Source organism: Peromyscus leucopus, chromosome 7 (genome assembly GCF_004664715.2).
Source record: "Peromyscus leucopus breed LL Stock chromosome 7, UCI_PerLeu_2.1, whole genome shotgun sequence".
Taxonomy (NCBI): Eukaryota; Metazoa; Chordata; class Mammalia; order Rodentia; family Cricetidae; genus Peromyscus; species Peromyscus leucopus.
In genome coordinates, this window is record NC_051069.1 from 76,221,969 (window position 1) to 76,242,779 (window position 20,811).

At 42.2% G+C, this 20,811-nt stretch overlaps 1 protein-coding gene across 2 annotated transcripts in view; it reads right to left on the reverse strand.

Moving 5' to 3' along the window:
* Window positions 1-20,811, reverse strand: part of Cep162 (centrosomal protein 162) — a 69,993-nt gene that overhangs the window by 21,927 nt on the left and 27,255 nt on the right. For both annotated transcript variants that reach the window (XM_028875537.2, XM_037207825.1), the window contains exons 12-20: window positions 19,853-20,135; window positions 17,931-18,192; window positions 11,200-11,330; window positions 10,685-10,912; window positions 9,823-9,963; window positions 8,059-8,171; window positions 6,019-6,124; window positions 1,963-2,089; window positions 327-490 (exon numbers count right to left, since the gene is read on the reverse strand). In XM_028875537.2, the coding sequence (XP_028731370.1) occupies window positions 327-490; window positions 1,963-2,089; window positions 6,019-6,124; window positions 8,059-8,171; window positions 9,823-9,963; window positions 10,685-10,912; window positions 11,200-11,330; window positions 17,931-18,192; window positions 19,853-20,135 (1,555 nt within the window). The remainder of the gene's footprint in view (window positions 1-326; window positions 491-1,962; window positions 2,090-6,018; window positions 6,125-8,058; window positions 8,172-9,822; window positions 9,964-10,684; window positions 10,913-11,199; window positions 11,331-17,930; window positions 18,193-19,852; window positions 20,136-20,811) is intronic.

The window sequence follows — 20,811 nt, forward strand, 5'->3', positions numbered from 1 at the left end:
GAGTCAATGCACGCACGGGAGTGTCACAGAGGAGGTGCTGAGTCAGGCCCCTACTGGTCAGGCCACGTGGTCCCTACAGGCTGTGATAAGTAGCTGGTGTCTATCTACAGTCTATCTAGAAAGACTAATCATCTAAACTCAAATCAAAATCCAAACCAGCTGTAAGTTCCGAGCACGGGTTTGGAGCTAGGCATGTGGGACCACGGCGGAGCAGGAGCAAGTCCCTGGACTCGTCTCCAGTTCAGGAGACAAAACAAACAGTAAGGGACCAGTGGCAAAGCCACCGGGGAGGGGCACCGCAGCTAGAGGCTCATGTGCAAAAGTACCTCGAGTTTCAGCTTCTCCGCTTCTTCATTGGCCTCTCGGAGACGAGCTGCATCTTTATCTAGAAGCTCCTGGTTCTCGGCGTACCACTGTAACCGCTTCTGCAGACGACTGACTTCTTGTTTATGTGTTTCTTCTAAGATTTTTATTTCATATAGTTTTTCACCTACACAATAAAATAACTCAATAACCTGATAGTAATTTTTCAAAATATGGAAATAACAAAATTCCAATACAAATAAAAAGCCGATGTCTATCTAATGAAAGCGTTATGAAGACGCGAGAGGCATGCACAAATGATCTACACATCAGTGTAGTCAGTCCTTTAGTAGTGGAGACAAGAGATTGTGTTCACAATCCAAATCTTGTATGGCTGTCTAGAAATGTGTGATTGTTTCCCACTGACATATGAAGATAAGTTGCTTTCAGGGGAAAAATAAATAGATTGAAGGCATAATAAAAAATAAGGAAAGTTTATAGTTAAATAAAAATGGCATACATTTACAAGTGGCTTCGTTAACACAACAAATTTATATGAAAAACATTTTTGACATTTTAAAAAAGTTTTTAAGAATAACAGTCACTCTTCTACTTTAGAGAGAAGGGAAGGGAACAAGGTGTTGTCATAAGCAGTGAGAATGGGTTCTTTGTACAGCTTTTGTACACTGTAGAGAGAAGACTGACCCACAAACAGCACTCCGCTGGCCTTCCCAGCCTGTGTTCTGTCGCCCCGAGCACCTGCCCAGCAATGTGCTGAGGGTGTGGCCCCTGAGCCTCCCTCTAGTCCTTCACTTCCGAATCTCACTGTCTGGGCCTGGCTCCAGTGCCATTCTCCAAGACTCTTGGTGTTTGTAAACCTCCTCTCCCTGCTCCCGCATTTTAAATTCCTTTCATTCTTATCTTTCTCCCCCATTTTTTCCTGGTGGGTGCCATGCCATGTTTCTTTTCATCCCTATAAAATAATGCAGGGTTATGGGTTCATGTGGCAAATCCTTCAGAGCAGGCTTCAGCCCTGCCTTCAGGAAGCTCTCGGCCAGGCTAAGACTACAGGCCTCTAAATGACTCAACACAAAGCTATGGATTCAGTTAATGCCTGATTCCCCCTTGATATTGCAATTATTCTAGTTAAAAATAAGAAGTATACATCATTTTATCACTGTCAGGGACAAGGACAAAATCTCTAGTTAGTGGAAAAATACAGACCCCCAATATGACAGGGAACTAGATCAGCTTACAGTCAGGTTGCCTAGCAACAGGACATTGAGTCAGAGCCCTTGACCCCCTCACCCTGTAAACATCCTATACAAACATCCTGTTAGCTTGCCCCACCTTATGCAGATGACAGCTTCTTGCTCCCCCCACCCTGAGGAACTATATAAACCTTTCTGGAAGAAAAATAAAATGGCACCTTGATCAGAATCTAGACTTGGTGTGTTTTCCTTTGTTTCTCCTGTCCCTACATTCCCTCCTTAGGGTGGTCGAGAACCCGTTGTAGCCCTGAAGGCGGGGCATATCACTAGTATCAAAGATTTCAAGTTACCGTCGGGGTAAGTATTTTAATGATACCGTTCAGTTTCTATTACTTGAATTCACGATTGGATCCATCAGAGAACAGAGAACGGTCTCAGCCGTGCTCACCTGTGGCATAAGCAATCTGGTCTTTGGCCTGGTCCCTCTCTTTCTTCACTTTTTCCAAGTCCACTTCCAGAGCTTGTTTGTCTTGCTTCAGTCTTTTGATGTCTTCCATCAGATGGTTTTTCTCTTTCTTGATATTTGATGGAATACAAAAGTAGGTTACTTCCAAACACAATAAACAAATCATGAGTGAGTCTCTCCTCTCATTCCATCAGGTCACATTTTATCTGAACGGGACAGAGGGTGCTCTACCCCCGAACCATTAACTTCCTGCAGTCTCTGGCTCTGGTTCCTGTCTTCTCGGCATCATACTGGAGCCCTGCTCTATCATCCTAATGTGTTCTTCCCGAAGCCCCTTGCCTGGACCACTGCGATAACCTTACATCTAAGCATTCTCCCTCTCCGCCCCTATGCCTGTTTTCACAGCAGTTAGCGGGATCAGCCACACCCCTCCAGTCTCTTAGGGTCAATCCTGTACTTACCGTGACTTGGAGTGTCACAGAACCCAGGCATGACTATGACTGAGCACACTACTATAAATCTGTTCACTCCAGCCACAGAAGCCTCTTTGCTGTTCTCTGAACACCCCCGACACCCAGAGTACTCCTATCCAAAGGGTCTGCCAGGTATCCCTCTGCCAGGTAGTTAGCTTGCTCCTTCCTGTCAGAACTACTCAAAGAAGCCCCAGGAAGACCTTGCCTGACCACTTTCTCTGAAAATGCAAATTTTCCCTCACTAGCACTCCCATCATTACCTGATTTACTGCCTATATACCTAAAAGCAGATTATTTATTTACTTGTTTACTTACTTATTTATTTATTTATTTATTTATTTATTTATTTATGGAGGATTCTCACTATGTAACCCTGGCTGGCCTAGAACTCACTAGGTAGATCAGGCTGGTCTCCAACTCAGAGATCTATCTACTTGCCTCCGCCTCCTGGGTGCTGAGATTAAAGTTTCGTGCCACTATGCCTGGCTTATTTTGATAACTCTTGTATCACACTTACATAAAAAGTTTGGACATTAAAATAAAGGTTAAGAGGCTGAAGAGATGGCTCAGTGGTTGAGAGCACTTGCTGCTCTTCCAGAGGACCCAGGTTTGACTCCCAGCACCCACATGGTGGCTCACAACCATCTGTAACTCCAGTTCCAGGGGATCTGATGGCCTCTTCTGGCCTCCATAGGTACCAGACATGTGTGTGGTACATAGACATACATGCGGGCAAAACACTCATGCACATAAAATAAGAATGATTTAAAAGTTGAAATAAAAGCTAAATGAATCCCCAAGTATCCTTTACTCCATACTACTGTCAATACTTCGGCTATGTTCACTCCTCTGGCTTGCAAAATTCATACCTACACTTCAGAGTTCAGTCTGCAGCTGGGGAAGAGATTCCTAGGAATCCCTTCTACGCCCACACAAACCTGAACCTCTGTTTTATACAACCTGATCTGTGTACTGATTCTTCTCACTTTCTATGAAATTGGCTTATAGTTTCTGCTTACTTTATGGTATAAGCACATGGTATGCACACACACTCTCTCTCTGTGTATACATGCATACATACATACTACATACATACATACACACACACATACACAAATACATTGGACTTAAAATTGCGGAAGAATGTCTCACAGTAATAAAACTACAAATTCTCACAATTCCTGTATTATACTATATTATGATTTAAAGTTAAGTCTGATAAAAAAAAATAAATATGTTCATAAAGCATCATGTCATTTTGGATTTTATGGACATCTCAGACTCATTTCATTGTTTAATCTGTGTGATCCATGGATGTCTTTTCAAGGAAATGAACTTCAAGTTTTCAAAATCTATGTATCTTTCTGCAAATACCATTCATTTAATTACTTTTGACTTAGAAATGCTGTCTATGCTTTGTTTACTCCCATGGGAGGCCTGCCCCTTTCTGAACGGAGGAGTGGATGGAGGGGACAGGAGATGGGGAGAGGGGACAGGAAGAGAGGAGGGAGGGGACAACTGTGGTTGGTATGTAAAATAAATGAAAAAAAATTAATAAAAAAAGAAATGCTGTCTAGTGGCGCCTACTTCATTACAGAATTTGAAGTATTATTGAATTCAGCCAATCAGTGCTTAAATAGATAATGAATCTGCTCTAGGTTTGCATAGATACAGAGACAGAGGCTGCCTCGTGTCAGTATGGTGTACATGGTGGGGGGTTCTACCTGGCAAATAGGACTTTGCCTCCCTTGGGAGACACTGTGTACACAATGAAAACTTTAAACCTCTACAGAAAGAGACAGCCACTGGAAAATGGAAAAACAGCCCTTGCTCATGAGCTGGTAGCATTAATATTGTGAAAATGACCATTTTACCGAGAGCTATTTACAGATGTAATGTAATCCCAATCAAAATCTCCATCTCAGTCTTTACAGAAATAGAGAAAAAGTTCTAAAATTCATATGGAACCACAAAAGACCCCAGATAGCCAAAGCAATCCCGAGCAAAGGGAGCACGCTGGAGTGTGGTGGTATTCTAATTGTACTGAAATGTGATTTTAATTGTATGTTAATAAATAAAGTTGCCCAGGGGTCAGAGCTATTAGAGCCATAGACAGAGCGTGGCGGTGGTGGGTGGTGGTGCACGCCTTTAATCCCATAGATCTCTGTGTGTTCAGGGATACAGCCAGCATTGGAGACACATACGCCTTTAAGACCTAGAGGGCTGTACATACAGACAGTGACGAGGCAGTCACGTGTTTGGGTTTACAACCAATGAGAAGGCAGAACAAAATACTTGAAAGGACAGACACACAGGAAATAGCTCTCTTTCAGGAAGCTAGGAGCTCGCAGGAAGAAGGGTGAGATTTTAGCTCTGAGCTCTGACCTCTCGGCTTTCTCTTTTACATTGGTTCTGTGTTTCTTATTTAATATGACGACGGTTGGTTACATCTACACTGGAGGGATTACCATTGCAGATTTCAGAACATACAGATTCACGGTGATAGAAATAGCATGTTACTGGTACAAAAGCAGACAGACAGGTAGACCAATGGTACAAAAGAAAAAATCCAAATATGAAAACAAGTAACTAGAGCTTTCTTGTATTTGACAAAGATGTCAAAAATACACACTGAAGAAAGTGTCTTCAACAAATGGTACTGGGAAACCTGGATGTCCACATGTAGAAGAATGAAAATAGACCGCTATCTATCACCCTGCAAAAAACTTAACTTCAGTGGACCGAAGATCTCAACAGGAAACCCGAAACACTGAAACTGCTGTAAGAAAACACAGGCCGTGCCCTTCAAGACACAGGCATAGGAAAGGACTTCATGAATAAGATCGTTTGTCCAGGAACTAAGACCAACAGCTGATTCCCACCTTTATCCTGGGTATCTGCAATATAAATATTTGTAATACAGTCTGTCTAGATGTGCACTGAACACTTTGGGAGACAGGAGAAGAGTTACTTTTAAAGGTAACGGTCACTGCCACACTGTTTTCCTATTTTAGCACAGTGTATGTACTACAATGAAGAATTTGATTTTTCTAAGATTTATTTTTATTATTTTTAATTATGTGTGTGTGTACATGAGTGAAGGTGTTCTTGGATGGTAGAGACACTGGATCCCCTTGGAACTGGAGTTAGAGATGGTTGTGAGCTGCCTGAAATGGGTACTGAGAACTGAACTTGGGTTTTCTGAGAGGGTAGTCAGTCACATGTTCTTTACCAACAGCTGGGCCATCTTTTCAGCCCTGGGAATCTGTTTGAAATAATCTATATCTGTGGCCCAAGTGCAGTGCCCCTGCTGTGGTCCTGTATGGTAAACACCTGAGGAGATGATACACTGCAGAGCGGAGCCATGTCAACCAGTTCCCGGGGCTTCTGTACATTCAAGTCACACGCACACTAAAGGCTCATCTTAGAGACTTCTTAGTTTTCAAATAACATCTTTTAAAATACATTTTATTTACATATTTATTACAAGTACAATTTTTTACACATACTGGAATTTCTGTGATAACTTCACCGACCGCAATAGTTTAAATCTTATTCAACTTACCTGCACCACCCGTAATTCTGCTAGCAGATCTGTAAAACTCTGGTTTTTGATGGGTTCTGCATTTTCAACTACTTGAGACAGGAAACGATCCTTGTGCATCTGTTCTCTGATTATGAAAATTAAAATGAAAAGACTTTAAAAAACAAGATACTCCTTTTAATATAAAATATCCTAATAAACTCACACTATATGTATCACTGGAGGAAAAAATATTAGTCTAAAGATGAAAGTATGGACATGTTAAGGAGAAGTAGACTTGAGGGAAGTGCTTATACTTTTCACTTTAGAAGAACAGAAATACTAAGATTTTTGGTATTTAATTAATTGAAATTTAAAACATTTGCTTCTAATTCTCAGAGAAAATGAAGTGGAGCTCATTTTCTAGAGCTTTCTGTGTACTCCTGGTCTTACAGTTGCTGACTCTTTGCTTCTGACATACAAATCCCAACTTTATACACAACAAAACCAAAAACATATCTAGACCTCAGATTCAAATTTTAGATTTTTTTCAAGAAATTTCTATAAAATAATATAGTCCTAATGCTCTAAATAAATTATTTAAATAATTATTTAAGTGAATTATTTTATCATGGAAGTTCACTTAGTTTGGGATTTTGGAGTAGCTCTTTCTAGAAGTCAGGTAGTAAAAATGTAGTAATTTTAAAGTTATGTTTATTTAGCTAATAACTGACACAGAGCCCAAACTGGTCTCTAAGTGACTATATGGCTGAGGTTGACGTTGAACTTCCAAGCCTCCTTCCAGATTACTGTGACTACAGGCACGCACACCAGGCCTAGGGTGTGTGGTACTGGGGACTGAACCCAGACCTCATCAACTGAGCTACATCTCCAGTTCAGACAGGATCTTTGCCAGAAATCCTTATGAGAAGCATCTTGAAGTAAGATGTATTTTCAAGCATCCATCAGCACACATGGCTTTGGGGCCACACTGACTTCCAGGAAAAAGGGACATTAAAACTCTCTCTCTCTCTTTCTTCCTTTCCTCTGTTCACCAATCTGTAGAGCTGCCACGCCTGTCTACTACAGGGTGTATATTTTTCTATTTTACATGAAAGGTCAGTGTACGCTAATGGATACACTTTTCATGTTATAAGCCATCTAAAAAAGGGAGCCTGTTAATAAATACGGTTGGCATTCCTGACAATCATGGTCACCAAAACTTCTGGCCCCGTCCTGAACGATTGGGCATTTATGTGGAATGATGCACTGAAGTCATTCCTAGTGAAAGGCAGTGCTCTAGTATGTCCATGTTTGTAGGTTTGGGGTCTGTTCTTCCAACAGTAGGGTGATGGACCAGGGTCTGCCTTGAGTAAGCAGGCTCTGATGTCCACTGCTCTATGGTGAGTGCTGGAGAGTAATAACTCATAGGTGGGTTTTTTTTTTTTTTGGCCCCTTTTGAACAAGTAACTTCATCTAAACCACAGCCTTTGACCCTGAAGACATTCTGAGTCCCCCTCCCAGGTACATCCCAGCCAGTGGCACAAACTGTGGTGTGGTCTATTCTCTAGAGCTCCCTGGTGGCATCAGTGTGAAGCCAGGTTCCAGCTAAGGCCATACCCTTTGCATCCTCTCCCTCTCCTTCTTCACCTTGTTTCTTTTTTTTTTCTTTTCCTAGAATTATGACTTCTTTTTCTCTTTCCAGAGTTATTCTGTTTCTACAGAACCTAAGGCCAAGCTGACAGTGTGGCTTTTAATTTTACTTTTGTACTATTAATCAATTAATCAAATCATTGTTTAAGGAATAGTTATCTACTGACAAAGGCAAATGTTCTACTTTCACTTTCTTAAAATGTCAAACTCACATGTGGATATATTGAGAATACTGGAGTATATACTAGCTATCAATCACGAAAAGAAAAATCCTCTGAATATGCACTCTAACAGTTACAAGACTGGAAATCAATATACAAATGAAAACAGATACACATAAAAGTATTTTCCATTTCTAAGAAAAAAACCACAGTGTTAATGTGGTAGCAATATGATTAGAAACAGGTAAGTATATTCAAGAGAACTTACTTTAAAGAGGCTAACTCACTAAATAAATTCTGATTTTCCTTAAACATTCGCTCTTCGTTTTTCTTATTTTGTTCCTGGAGATCTTTTACTTGATTATACAATCTTTCATTTTCCTTTTAAAAACAGAAAAATGATTTTTAGTTAAAAGTTAGCAGTACTTTATAACATAAAATGGAATGCTAATAGATAAATCACTTAGGTGGTCTTTAAAATTTCCTTAATTTTAATTTTACAAAATCCTTTTCACATATCTTTTATTATCTTAGAAGTCAACTTCCCTAGACATAACTCTTTCTAAATTGCTAAAAACACGTCCTTGAAAAACAGTTACAAAATTCCCCCAAACTGAAGAGTCCAGCGTTAGTGTAAAAGCAGAAGGCAGAGTGGAGAAGGAGTCCAGCATCCTATCACCTATGTGGTGGGAGAGTGAGAGAAAGGGCAGCAGGAAAAAGACTCAGGGGTAGAGGACGATTCCGGGAGCCTGGCTTCTAACAGTGGGGTAATTAGACATGGAACAAATGAACCTGTGACTAGGTGCTCTGACTTCCTGACCTCACTTTATATTGAGAATCTGCTGAAAACTAAAAGCTTCTGAGGTGGTAACAAGAACTATGGATTACCTTGTCATGTGTGGAGTAGGGCCTGGCAGATGGCATGTCAACACACACACAGAACTTGTATATTGTCGTTTGAGGGGACTGCTGACATGTTTAGGGCCCGTGAAATCTTAAGTCCCTCCCTGTATGGCAAGATGACACAGTGCATGTAGGACCTGAATGGCTCTGACTAAACTGAGGGCAGCACCTACGGCCCAAATATTCAGAGCAACTGGTGTGAAAATGCTGTCTCCCAATCTTCTCTGGGCAATAAAGAATGGCGCCGAGCTCAGATTATAGTTGCAAAGAGAAGTTTAGGGAGCTGGAGGAATCTGACAGGAAGGGAGGCAGAGAAGGAAGCTACATCTTTTTTAAAAATATAATTTATCCATTTTTATTTTATGTGCGTGGGTGTTTTGTTTGCATGTGTGTCTGTGTGAGGATGCCAGATCTTAAACCTGCCCAGACTTATACACACCAGAAGTCCCTGCCACTATAAACGAACAGAGCTTACACTAAAGAAAAAATGTTCATCCTTGGGGCGTCAGCATGTGAGTGCAGACTGATATGCTGAAAATAATAACAAACTGCTCAAAACCTGTTATAAACTTTGTAGAAAGCTAAGGAAATACACTCATTTCTAAGGAACATGGCAATTAAAATAGCATGCAATGGTTTCTGATTGGCTACTGTGTGCCAGGTTAGGAGGCTGGTTTGTATTGTTTTATTTTGAATTTCACTAGTCCCTTGTCTTATTATATCCCTACTCATAAAGACAGAGGGGCGAGGGGGTTGCACATGGCTCCACAACAGGAGTTAGAGTTAAGACTTAAAATGAGGTTTTTATTTGAATCCAAACTGATGTTCTTAGCTACTTTAATCTGGCTAATAAGAAATGTGCAGGCCAATTGGGCAACTACCCAGCACTTAGGAAGTGGATCACAACCTTGAGGCCCACCTGGGCTAACCAGTGAGTTCCAGGGTAGAGGAGAGAGGGCAGGAGGGAAGGAGGAGGAGAGGGGGAGAAAGGTGAGGGGTAAGAACACTAGTCAAATTATTACCTCACTATAACTGCACGTTGAATGACCACAGCAGTATTTTAATATACCTTACTTCTATAGTTAAAGGATCAAAACCCAAGTTGTCAGAGGCTGACGGACCCCCCCACCTGCTGATATCCTTGAAGAAGCGTCTCTTGTTCCTGTATCTCTTTTTGGATTTGTTTCAGTTTTTCTCCAGTGATGGGATCCGAGGTTTCTCCAAGCTGCAGCCATCTCTGCTTTCTGTTTGTTTCTTCAAAGCTACTTAACTTGAAGAAAATGGAGAAATTGTCTTATTTGTGCAGGAAGATGAAGAAAGAAGTGAGGGCAATAAAGAGGTTCTCAGACCCAGATAGCCTCCGTCACTGACCGTCTGGGAAGTGCTGTGAGCACGGTCAAGTCAGCAGGGTGCTGGGAAGTGCTGTGAGCACAGTCAAGCCAGCACGGTGGCTTTCTGGTGAGAGAAGAACCCACAAACACGGTGGCTCTGGTTCTAGACCTTCTACTGCACTTCTTGCTAAAACTCTCACTTCTCTGAAGGTCAGGATGAACTCACTGATTTGTGTCTAAAAGAACAGATGACCCAGGAAAATCATCAAAATGGGCCAAGTTTGACTTCTCCACGGTTCAGTTCACTCTGGAGAGAACCAAGAACCAAGTCTGTACTGTATGCGGCACATACATCAAGTTGAACAGCTCCAGACTCCAGGATACCACGGAATTTAGTAGGAAACATAATTGTTTTTTTTTTTTTTCTCTTAAGAAATAAGGCTGGGCGGTGGTGGTGCACACCTTTAATCCCAGCACTTGGGAGGCACAGCCAGGTGGATCTCTGTGAGTTTGAGGCCAGCCTTGAATAGAGGCTGACCCAGGACAGGCACCAAAACTACACGGAGAAACCCTGTCTTGAAACAACAACAACAACAACAACAAAAAAAAAAAAAAAAAAAAAAAAAAAGAAGGAAAATCACAGAACAGTGTGTTCGGTACCTTGGCCTGAAGAATGTAATTTTCTTGGTTCAGTTTGAAGAGCTCCTCTTCTTGCTGTCTCTTCAGATTTTCCAGCGTGTTCTCCAGCTCCTTCTCCTTTTCTGAGAATGTAATTTTAATTTGCTCAATTAGGGCCTGTGCACCCCTCCATTTTTCCTCTGCGTCCTGAGCTCTTTTCAACATTAGCAATTCTTTCTCTCTGTTCCCGCCAGAGGATCCTGAAGGCTCCTTTCAAAAAGAAGCATGACTTCATTACCCTAGTTGTATGGTTAAGACTAGCACACAAAAACAGAAACAGAGCCTGGGACCAACATGGTTAATAATGCTCTATTACAAAGAAACCAGTAAGAGCAATGTGAATAAGGGAAAGACATCTCTTATTTCATTTGTACACATTAATCAACTTCAATTGTCATATTTTCTAACAGTGTGCAATGAATATATTCTTTATTTATAATCTAGTTTTAAAATGATTTTAAGATATGAAAATTATTAACATGAACTTCAATACCTACAGTCTGAAACTGGACAGAGGCGTCAGCTGTGGCATCCTCAGGCCTCTTAGGAGTAGCTAGGCTACCTTCACTTTGGGGGGATGGTTTATTCAAAGCTGCAGGCTTGATGAGTTTTGTTCCAGATAATATTTCTAAATATTATATAGATAACAGAAGAAAGCATCATAAAAGGAAGGTTGAATGTGTATTCAGCAATGATGGACAATAAATATGAGGACAGCGGCAATGTGGAGGTAAAATGTAGATCATTACATGGGCTGAGACACCACACCACAACACTGCCCCCCAGCAGCCACCCACTGCACCCCAGCAGCCACCCACTGCACCCCAGCAGCCACCCACTGCACCCCAGCAGCCACCCACTGCACCCCAGCAGCCACCCACTGTACCAGCAGCTACCCATTGTACTCCAGCAGCTGCCCACTGCACTCCCCACTGCACCCCAGCAGCCACCCACTGCACCCCAATAGCCGCCCACTGCACCCCAGCAGCCACCCACTGCACCCCAGCAGCCACCCACTGTACCCCAGAAGCCACCCACTGCACCCCAGCAGCCACCCACTGCACCCCAGCAGCCACCCACTGCACCCCAGCAGCCGCCCACTGCACCCCAGCAGCCACCCACTGCACCCCAGCAGCTGCCCACTGCACCCCAGCAGCTACCCACTGCACCCCAGAAGCCACCCACTGCACCCCAGCAACCACCACAATCAACATCTACAGATGGGGATAATGATAAATGCGAGGGGACTGTGGAACAGGGTAACTTCAAGACTTTCCCACTTTTAAACAAATTATTCTTTAAGAGAGTCACAGTAAGGATGCCCACATGATGAATCAGGAAGAGCAGCTGGTAGTATGAAGACTGTTAGTTCTGAGTCAGTGTGTCTTGAGCACTCTTGATACTCAGTGTGAGACAGGGCATCACAGCATCAATGGAACAATGTACATTGCAGAGGATACCACAGCAGTTAGCTTAAGTCTGACTTCAAAGGGTAATTAGTACGGTTATAATTCAATAGCATCATCTAGCATTAGAAAAGAGTGTGACTAATATATATTTGGTCTAATTTTCTTCTTTTACAGTAACTTGTAAACTCTAACGAGGGAAGAAATTCTGAGGCCAGTATGTTATTCAGTTAGCAATAAGCATTGTAGGGGACATGATTCTGTAAAATCTTAAAGCCCATGTTCAAACGTGACAGGCTCTGTACATTCCATAAACATTACCCAGATGCCTTAAAGGTAAATAAGTAACTTCAAATTTTATTTTATTTTTTAACAATGATTTCCTAAAGATTTGTTAAATGTATTTTTTAAATTAAAACTTCATCATATATTTGGAAAACATAGATAAGCTAAAAGAAGAAAATAATTCAATAGTTCCTCATAGAAAGATTCATTTCTATCTTTTTTTTTGTAGGCATATAAAAGTTTTCCTTTTAGTCATCTTCATACATAGGGTGTTTCATGTATGTTTCTAAAGAAGTTTCTTAGAGCATTCATAAAAAGATCTAATCATTGCAGATAAACATATGATCCCTTCCAATCACTGGCAGGTTATACCATGACCAAGGGCTAGGTATGTCCTGCCAGCGCATGACTGTTAGGACCAGACAGCCAAAAACAGTGGTTTTGTGTGTCTAAGTGTAGCCGACCAGTCCTTTTACACCAGAATCTCCATTCCTTAATCTTTTCTCCATATATCGGAGTGTTTATGGAACGTACATTGTGCACCGTGCTTTTGTCTGGTGCCCACAAGAAGGGGGCACTGAATTCTCTGGTACCGGAGGTCCAGACAGTTGGGAACCACCATGTGGGTGCTGGCAACAGAACCAGGTCCTCCGCAAGACTCTACCCGGTATTTCCCCTGCCCCCCCCCCTTACCTAAGAAAGAAAAATTCTTAATATGAAATTCAAACAGAAAAACACTGCAGAATTAGAACCCTGAGGCCCTCTTTGAAGAAACAATGCATTAATAACATTCAATCAAAAAGAAATGAACCAAAATAATTCCACAGTGGAGCCACTATCAGTAACAGACATCCAAAATGTCTTTAACAACCAGAAGCAAGAACTAAATCTCCAAACTGAGAGAGATATGGTTGTGAGAGAAAATATACCTTGAAAAAAGTAAAACCACTGGTTGAGTGGCATGGGGAAGGAGAATATATTAGGAAGGAGAATATATTACTTCATATTTCCTAGAAGGGAAGGAAGTGTTTGGCAATACATAAAATTGAAAATAAAGCCAGGAAATAACATTATGGCTTTAGCAATCTCTCAGAGGTTATCAAAATCTATTTTCTTAAGGGGATCTCTTAGAACATGTAATTTTTAAGGATGAAGTGTATCTCCTTGGAGATTTAAGTAACCTACATCTAATATATTTAAAAAGAACTTCTAGGGGCTGGGGAGAAGGTTCTTCCAGAGGACCCAGGTTTGATACTTAGTGCCCATCTGGTGGCACACAGCCGTCTATAACTCCAGTTCTGGGAGGTCCAACACCCTCTTCTGGGTTTCTCACATTCCAGGCATGCAAATGGTACACACACACACACACACACACACACACACACACACACACACACACACACACAAACAATGGCAAAAATACCCATACACATAAAATAAGTTAAAAAGTTAAAAAAATAAAAAGAACTTATAAAGTGTGATCTCATCATTTCTTATAAACTGATTTTTAGGTCAGTATATAAACTAATGGGTTTCATCTGGCATTTTCAGGTATTACTCTTAGAAAACATTTAGTCCATTTATCTACTTCTACTCTCTACTCACCCACCCATCCACCCCCACGCACCCACCCACTCACTCATTTTCTCCCCTCATTTAAGCACTCAGCACTGCACAGTATTCCTTGTTACCTTTCCTTTTTCTTATTTTCTCCTATTTTTGAATTTTAACTCATCAGCAAGTTTTCTTTTCATAACAGTATTACTTTACAAAAGAAAATATAAACATGAAATGCTAAATAAAAGGTAACTGGAAAAAAAGGCAGCCCCACATAGCAAGTCTGCTAGCCACTCACCTCCACTTCCCACTAGCAGACACCTAATTCTGTCACAGGCAGCAATGTGCTCAGCTCAACACAACTGTCCCCCCAAATTGTATGCAAACTGGGGTGGCTACACGTTTTAGTCAAATGCTGGAAGCAAAAGTCTCCTCGGTAGGTGTTTCAGGGCAGAGATTCTAAGAAAATGCTAAGGGTTTGGCTGCTCTACTGTTATTCATGGACAGAACGTGGAGACAGACATCATTTCGTAAGAATGGAGACAGAGGGAACTGCATAAATGCTTCAGTGGTTAAGAGCATGCATTCTCCCTGCAGAGAACCTAAATTTGCTTCCCTAAACCCACACCAGGGGGCTCACAATCACCTGTAACTCCAACTCCAGGGCATCTGATGCCTCTGACTTCGATGGGTACCTGTACTCACATACATGCACATAACTCCACATAGACACACTCTTTCAAAAAAAAATTCTTACAAAGAAGACAGTAGTCACACTGTACAGATTTTGCAATAAGGAAGAAGGGATCTCGTTCCTTTCCGGCTGTATCTCTCAGCTCTCTATCTCTGAACATCAAAGAGAAAAGACTTTCATTTGGTTAAGCAACTGGGCTTAATTTTTTTTAATTCTAACCAATGTTGATCTGAATTGCATTCTCTACACTAGTTTACTTCCCAAGGAACCCAACCTGTAACAATCACTCCAAAAGAATTACAGTTCTGAATAAAACTAAAGCCACTCTGGGCAGAGTATCAATAAAGAGATAGCTACAAAAACCATACTTAGCAGTCTAAAGAGAGGTTAAAGTAGTTCAGTGAAAGAATAGCTAGACAAGGTCCATTGTTGTGGAACAGTATTTTAACTAGGCAAAGACGTGTTACATTTGTTTATGCTGCAGAATATTACTTTAACTATGTGAAGGTGTGCTACATTTGTTTCTGCTGCATTTATTTAATTATGTAAAGATGTGATTGATCTAAAAAAAAGATGAACAGCCAATAGCTAGGCAGGAGAGAGATAGGTGGGGCTGGCATGCAGAGAGAATAAGTAGAAGGAGAAATCTAGGCTTGGGGGAGAAGCAGGAGGAGAGAACAAGAGAGAAAGAGAGGGAGATGCCTGGGGCCAGCTAGGCAGCCACCAGCCAGGAGACACAGAGTAGGACATACAGAAAGAAAGGTAAAAGCTCCGAGGCAAAATGTAGATGAAGAGAAACAAGTTAAGTTATAAGAGCTAGCATGAAATGAGCCTAAGCTAGGGCCGAGCATTTATAAGTATACGAAGTCTCTGTGTCATGATTTGGGAACTGGTTGGTGACTCAAAAGAAAAAGCCTGGTATAGTCCATCACTGCATGTTTTAGTATAAAAATGAGTAATGTGTTTAGATTCTGATAGTCACAAATACTGTAAGATTTTAAAATATGGAAAAACATGTTTAGAATATTAGTTAACTTATAAAAATATTGTTGCCTTCAACTATCAGCCCATCATTTACCTTGATCTCTTCTCAATCACCATGACACTTCTGTCTTCATGTGCAATGATTTCAGCATCCTCAGACCCTGGCAACCCCTTGCCTTTGGTTCCTTAATGTTCCTTCCCTCTTAGCTGCTCACTCACATGGGCATGATCTACGTTATCATCACCAATCATGCAATGACCTTCTAACCTCCAACTTAGTAACCTCTTGGACGCCTACTTCTCATCCTCCCTTCTTTCCTCTTCACTGCTATCTAATGGCATGGCGTTTGATTTCTGAGAAGACTGTAGCAAACAGAAGGAACATCCAGATTTCCTCCCTCCCACATCTAGCCAACTGCCAGCTTGTGCTCTCTTCCTGTGCCTCCGCATTTCCTAGAACTCAGAATTGTCCACGTTCCTCGATAATGCAGTCCTACTGTGCACCATTATAGGTCTTCTAACCCAAGGTCACTGCCCTACTTCCTTCTATCTACTACACCATCTTTTCTTTTTCCTTCCATTCAATCTTTCTTAATGGCACACATATAGTCACTACAGCTACTAAGAGTAAAGCCACAAGTTTCTTTTTTAAATTTTTAAAAAACTCTTATTCATTTGTGTATTTTATGTATGTGTTTTGAATACATGTATATCTGCACACCAGAAGGGGACATCGGATTCCATTACGGAAGCTGTGAGCCACCATGTGAGTAATGAGAATTGAATGCAGGACCTCTGGAAGAGTGGCCAGTACTCTTAACTGCTGAGCCATCTCTCCAGCCTCTCCTTTTTTTTAAATTTAAAATTATTATTATTGTGTATATAATATGTGTATAAGTGTGTGGAGGTGTAGAGGCCAGAGGACAACCCTTAGGAGTTGGTTCTATCTTTCACTTTCATGTGGGTTCCAGGATTAATTCAGGTTGTTAGGCTAGAGCAGCAAACATCTTTACCCACAGTGCTATTGTGGTGGCCCCCAAGGCATCTCTTAACTCCTCTTCCCAAGTCAGCTACACCAGCTTCCATCTTCCACAGGAACTTTCCTCCAGAACGTTCTATTACTTGAAGCACTAATTTCATCCCACATCCTCCCCTACACTCCCATTCAATCTGCCTTTCAGTCAGTGCTGCAAGGGAACTTGACCTGCACTGCTGAGGACCACCGGCTGGCTATAACCGAAGAGCAGTTCTCATGAGTCCAGTTTCCTCCCCTGTGGGCAACAAGTGGCAGGAGAGACCCCCCTGGAGATACGACGTCCCTAGATGGAAGGTCCTGTCAGGGTTCTCCTGCCCCACTCTGCCAGCTTTGCAGATCCCCTGGGTCCTGTGGGATCTGCTGTTTGGGTTTACCCTCCAGTCACCCTGTCATAGCCTCAGGTGTCGAAAGACACAGACTTAAGGGTCATATGGAAAGAAGGAACCTCAATTAAGGAATTGCCTCTAACAGACTGGTCTGTGGATGGCATGTCTGTGGGGCATTTTCTTGACTGCTAATTGAAGTAGAAGGGTCGGTCCACTGTGGGTGGTGCAACCCCTAGGCCAGGAGACCTGGGATGTATAAGAAAGGTAGCTGAGAAATCCAGGGCAACCAAGTCAGTAATCTGTGGTTTCTGCTTCAAGCCCCTGCCTTGGCTTTCCACAACGAGGGACTGTAACCTGTAAGTTAGAACAAATTCTTCCTTCCCCAAGTTGCTTTCGGCCATAGTTTTATATCATAACAAGAGAAAGAGCTAACAAGAACATCCTCATGCTCAGAAAGTGTCACTGCTTAAAACAAAACAAAACAAAACAAAACGCCTCTTCTGGTCTTAGTAAGTTCTCAAATGGTATTTTGAGTCTACTTCCTCTTGAATGCCAGACTTTCAATCTAACTGCCTTCTCTTCATCACTACTTGTAAATCAAAATAGTCATCTTCAAGTCAGAATCTCTCCTTCCTCTCAGCCCAAAAATTTACCTCACTTTTCCTCACCCCAGGGAGTGGCAGTTCATTCCTTCAGCTGCTTGGACCCAAAACTGCGGCGACCCAATCAGATTTTTATATTATCAGTTCTACCTTTACACATCTTTTCATCAACCACTTTTCGCTGTCTTCATCGCCACCACCCTAGGTCAAAGGCTCTAAACTACTCCTACCCTAAACGGAACACCCAGTTCTTTAATATTCTCCTCCACAAAAACAAAGGAAATGAAATAATATGCTATATGCATCAAACTCTTACCTTGAAAAGAATGTATTCTCACCTTTTCTCCTAAACTGATTTGAGGTGGGAATGGACCTCACGTTTTTACTTTTTGTATTGTCCTTCGAAGTTTTCTTTTCAAGAGCAGAAAGTAACTGGAGCGGAGAACTGGGTTTGCCGTAGCCTGAGCTCCGAGTGGAAACATACAGTCCACTCTGTGGCTTTCTCTTAAGCAGAGGAGGTGCACTTCTGACCTTCTTATACAGAACTTGTTTGCCGGTTACAGGTCCCTCTTCCCCAGCACTGAGCCGAGTCCTGGAAGTCTGTATACAACAAGAAAAAACTCTTTAGTATGGAAATGAACTTCAATGACTGTTGTTGTTAATGAAAATTTAACACTTGGCAAGACTGTGATTGGCAAATAATCGAGGACTGAGAAAGACAAACTACTACAGCAAGGTTCTCTAATTTATTAGAATTTCGGTGGGTTGAAGCCCATCTTCAAAGTTAGCATTAGGACAAAGTGCTTTAAAGCAAAATAAACTTGCTGGAAAGTAAGGTGTGTGTAGTTACTAGAATAATGAATACATCAAGGAGGAAGTGATTTTGAAATGACAACCGAAATTGTCATTTCAATTTTGTTTGGATTTAAGGGACATTGAAAATATCAATACTCTGATGGCTAGTGAACTGTCAGCCTGACAGAGTCTGGTTGGGAAATGGCCGGGGAGCCTGGGGTGAGAGGTTCTCCTGACTGGCGAGAAGGCTCTCCTTTCCCTGACTGGGACCCTGGGCTATACAGAAGGGGAAAGGAACTGTGATGCATCTGGGATTCATCGCTCTCATCTTCTCTCATGTCTGCTGCCTTGACTTTCCCACCACGACGGGCTGCACCGTGAACTGTGAGGCAACAGAGCCTTTCTTCCCCAAGTCACTTTTTTCCTAGAGTATTTTATCACAGTAACAAAAAAGAAATACAGCACATCGCCTAGATGCTTTATAGCAAATACAAAATTAGAAGGTAAAAATAGAACACTGGAACCATGGGAACTATAAAGCAGAAAGATAAAAACAGAAAGAACAATGAAATGTGCCTTTCGTCACAGTTGCTAATCACAATCCTATAAAATGCCAACTCTCCTGTGGTGCAGACTATGAGGCAGACGAGCCGTGAGCAACACATTAATGCAGAGACTAGCTTCTGGAACTACCCAAATCTTAAACCAGTTACTCAAAGGAAAGAGAAAGGAGAGAAAGGCATGAGGAAACGGATATTGCTGTGCTCAGAGATCAGTGCCTATCTCAACTGTTATCACAGGGGTGCCGTCCAGAACCTACGGGAGCAGATCCAGAGACCCAGAGCCAAACACTAGACTGAGCCAGGGGAACCCTGTGGAGGGCAGAGGGAGGGGAGGGTGCAGGGGCCAGAGGGGCCAAGGACACCACAAGGACATGGCCCACAGAATCAACCAGGCAGGGCTCATAGGGGCTCAAAGACTGAAGAGACAATCATGGACCCTGTATGGGTCCGAGCTAGGTCCTCTGCATATAGGTACAGGTGTGTAGCTGGGTGTTTTTGTAGGACTCCCAACAGTGAGATTTGGGGGTGTCTCTGACTCATCTGTCTGCTTATGGGACCCTTTTCCTCCTACTGGGTTACCTTGTCCAGCCTTGATATGAGGGTTTGTGCCTAGTTTTACTGTGACTTGTTATGCTGTGTCTGTTACATCCCTGGGAGGCTTGCTCTTTTTTTGAAGAGTAATGAAAGAAAAGTGCATCTGGGGGAGAGAGAATGTAGAGGGGGTGTTGGAAGAATGGAGGGAGGGAAACCTGTGGTTGGGGTTTAAAGTATGAGAGAATAAAAGAGAAGAAACAAGTGAATGGTAGGGTGGCACTTTGAACTGGGAGACTGGCTGGTCTGGTAATAAGCGCCACCCACGGATGATGACATCAGCCCCATGAACTCAAGCATATACTTCTTACCTGGTTCGTTTTGTCATCCTGAGGTAATAGTGAAGGGTTAGCAGCTGTTTTTTTCCTCAAAATCTCAAGGTACATTTTGTCCAACCGCTCTTCCATACCAGCTGCTGCCGGACAGCCGCCGCCCACGCTGGCACCCCCTGTCCTGCGTAAAGCCGCACTCTCACCCGGTTTGTGGGGGAACGGGCTCCTGAGGGTGAGGTCTTCAGTCACGGTGTGTGCGTGCATCTTCAGGGGTATGGAGCTCACAGAGTCCCCTTCTTGACTCTCAGCTGCTTTCTTACGGCTACAGACGAAGGGAGGGCACAGTATAAACTGCATGCAGCATAATTCCTCAAGTTCCATGGTTATCCGCCCACATTTGTACAGACATAGGAGCTGTAACTCTTCAAATGAAGTTACAACGTTAAACACGTCATACAATACAACGCAATACCAGTTAGTCTGGGACGCTCCCAGGTTATCCTGTAACTGTTTATACTTTTTTCTGTTCTTTTGAGTCAGGGTCTCCTGAAGCCCAGGCTGGCTTCTAACTCATCTTTTAGAAGGGGATGCGTAACTCCTGATCCTCCTGCCTCCACCTCTGAGTGCTGAGATTATAAGCATGTGCCATTATGCCCGACTCAAATCAGATAATTTTAATACAGCACAATAACTTTTACCACAACTTCTTACTAAACCAACATGTATTTGGTTTTTTTGTTTGTTTGTTTTGTTTTTCAAGACAGGGTTTCTCTGTGTAACATCCCTGTGAAGCATGATCCTAATTAGTCTTATCAATAAAAACCAGGAGTCAGATATCAGGATAAAGCTGAAAGATCAGAGAAGCAAAGGGGAAGCCACAATCACTTCTTACCTCTCTGAATCCTCAGACCAAAAGGGCCTGAGATCTCGTCTCCACCTGCATTATATTCCTGTTTCCACCCCACCCTCCCTAGTGCTGGGATTAAAGATATGCACCA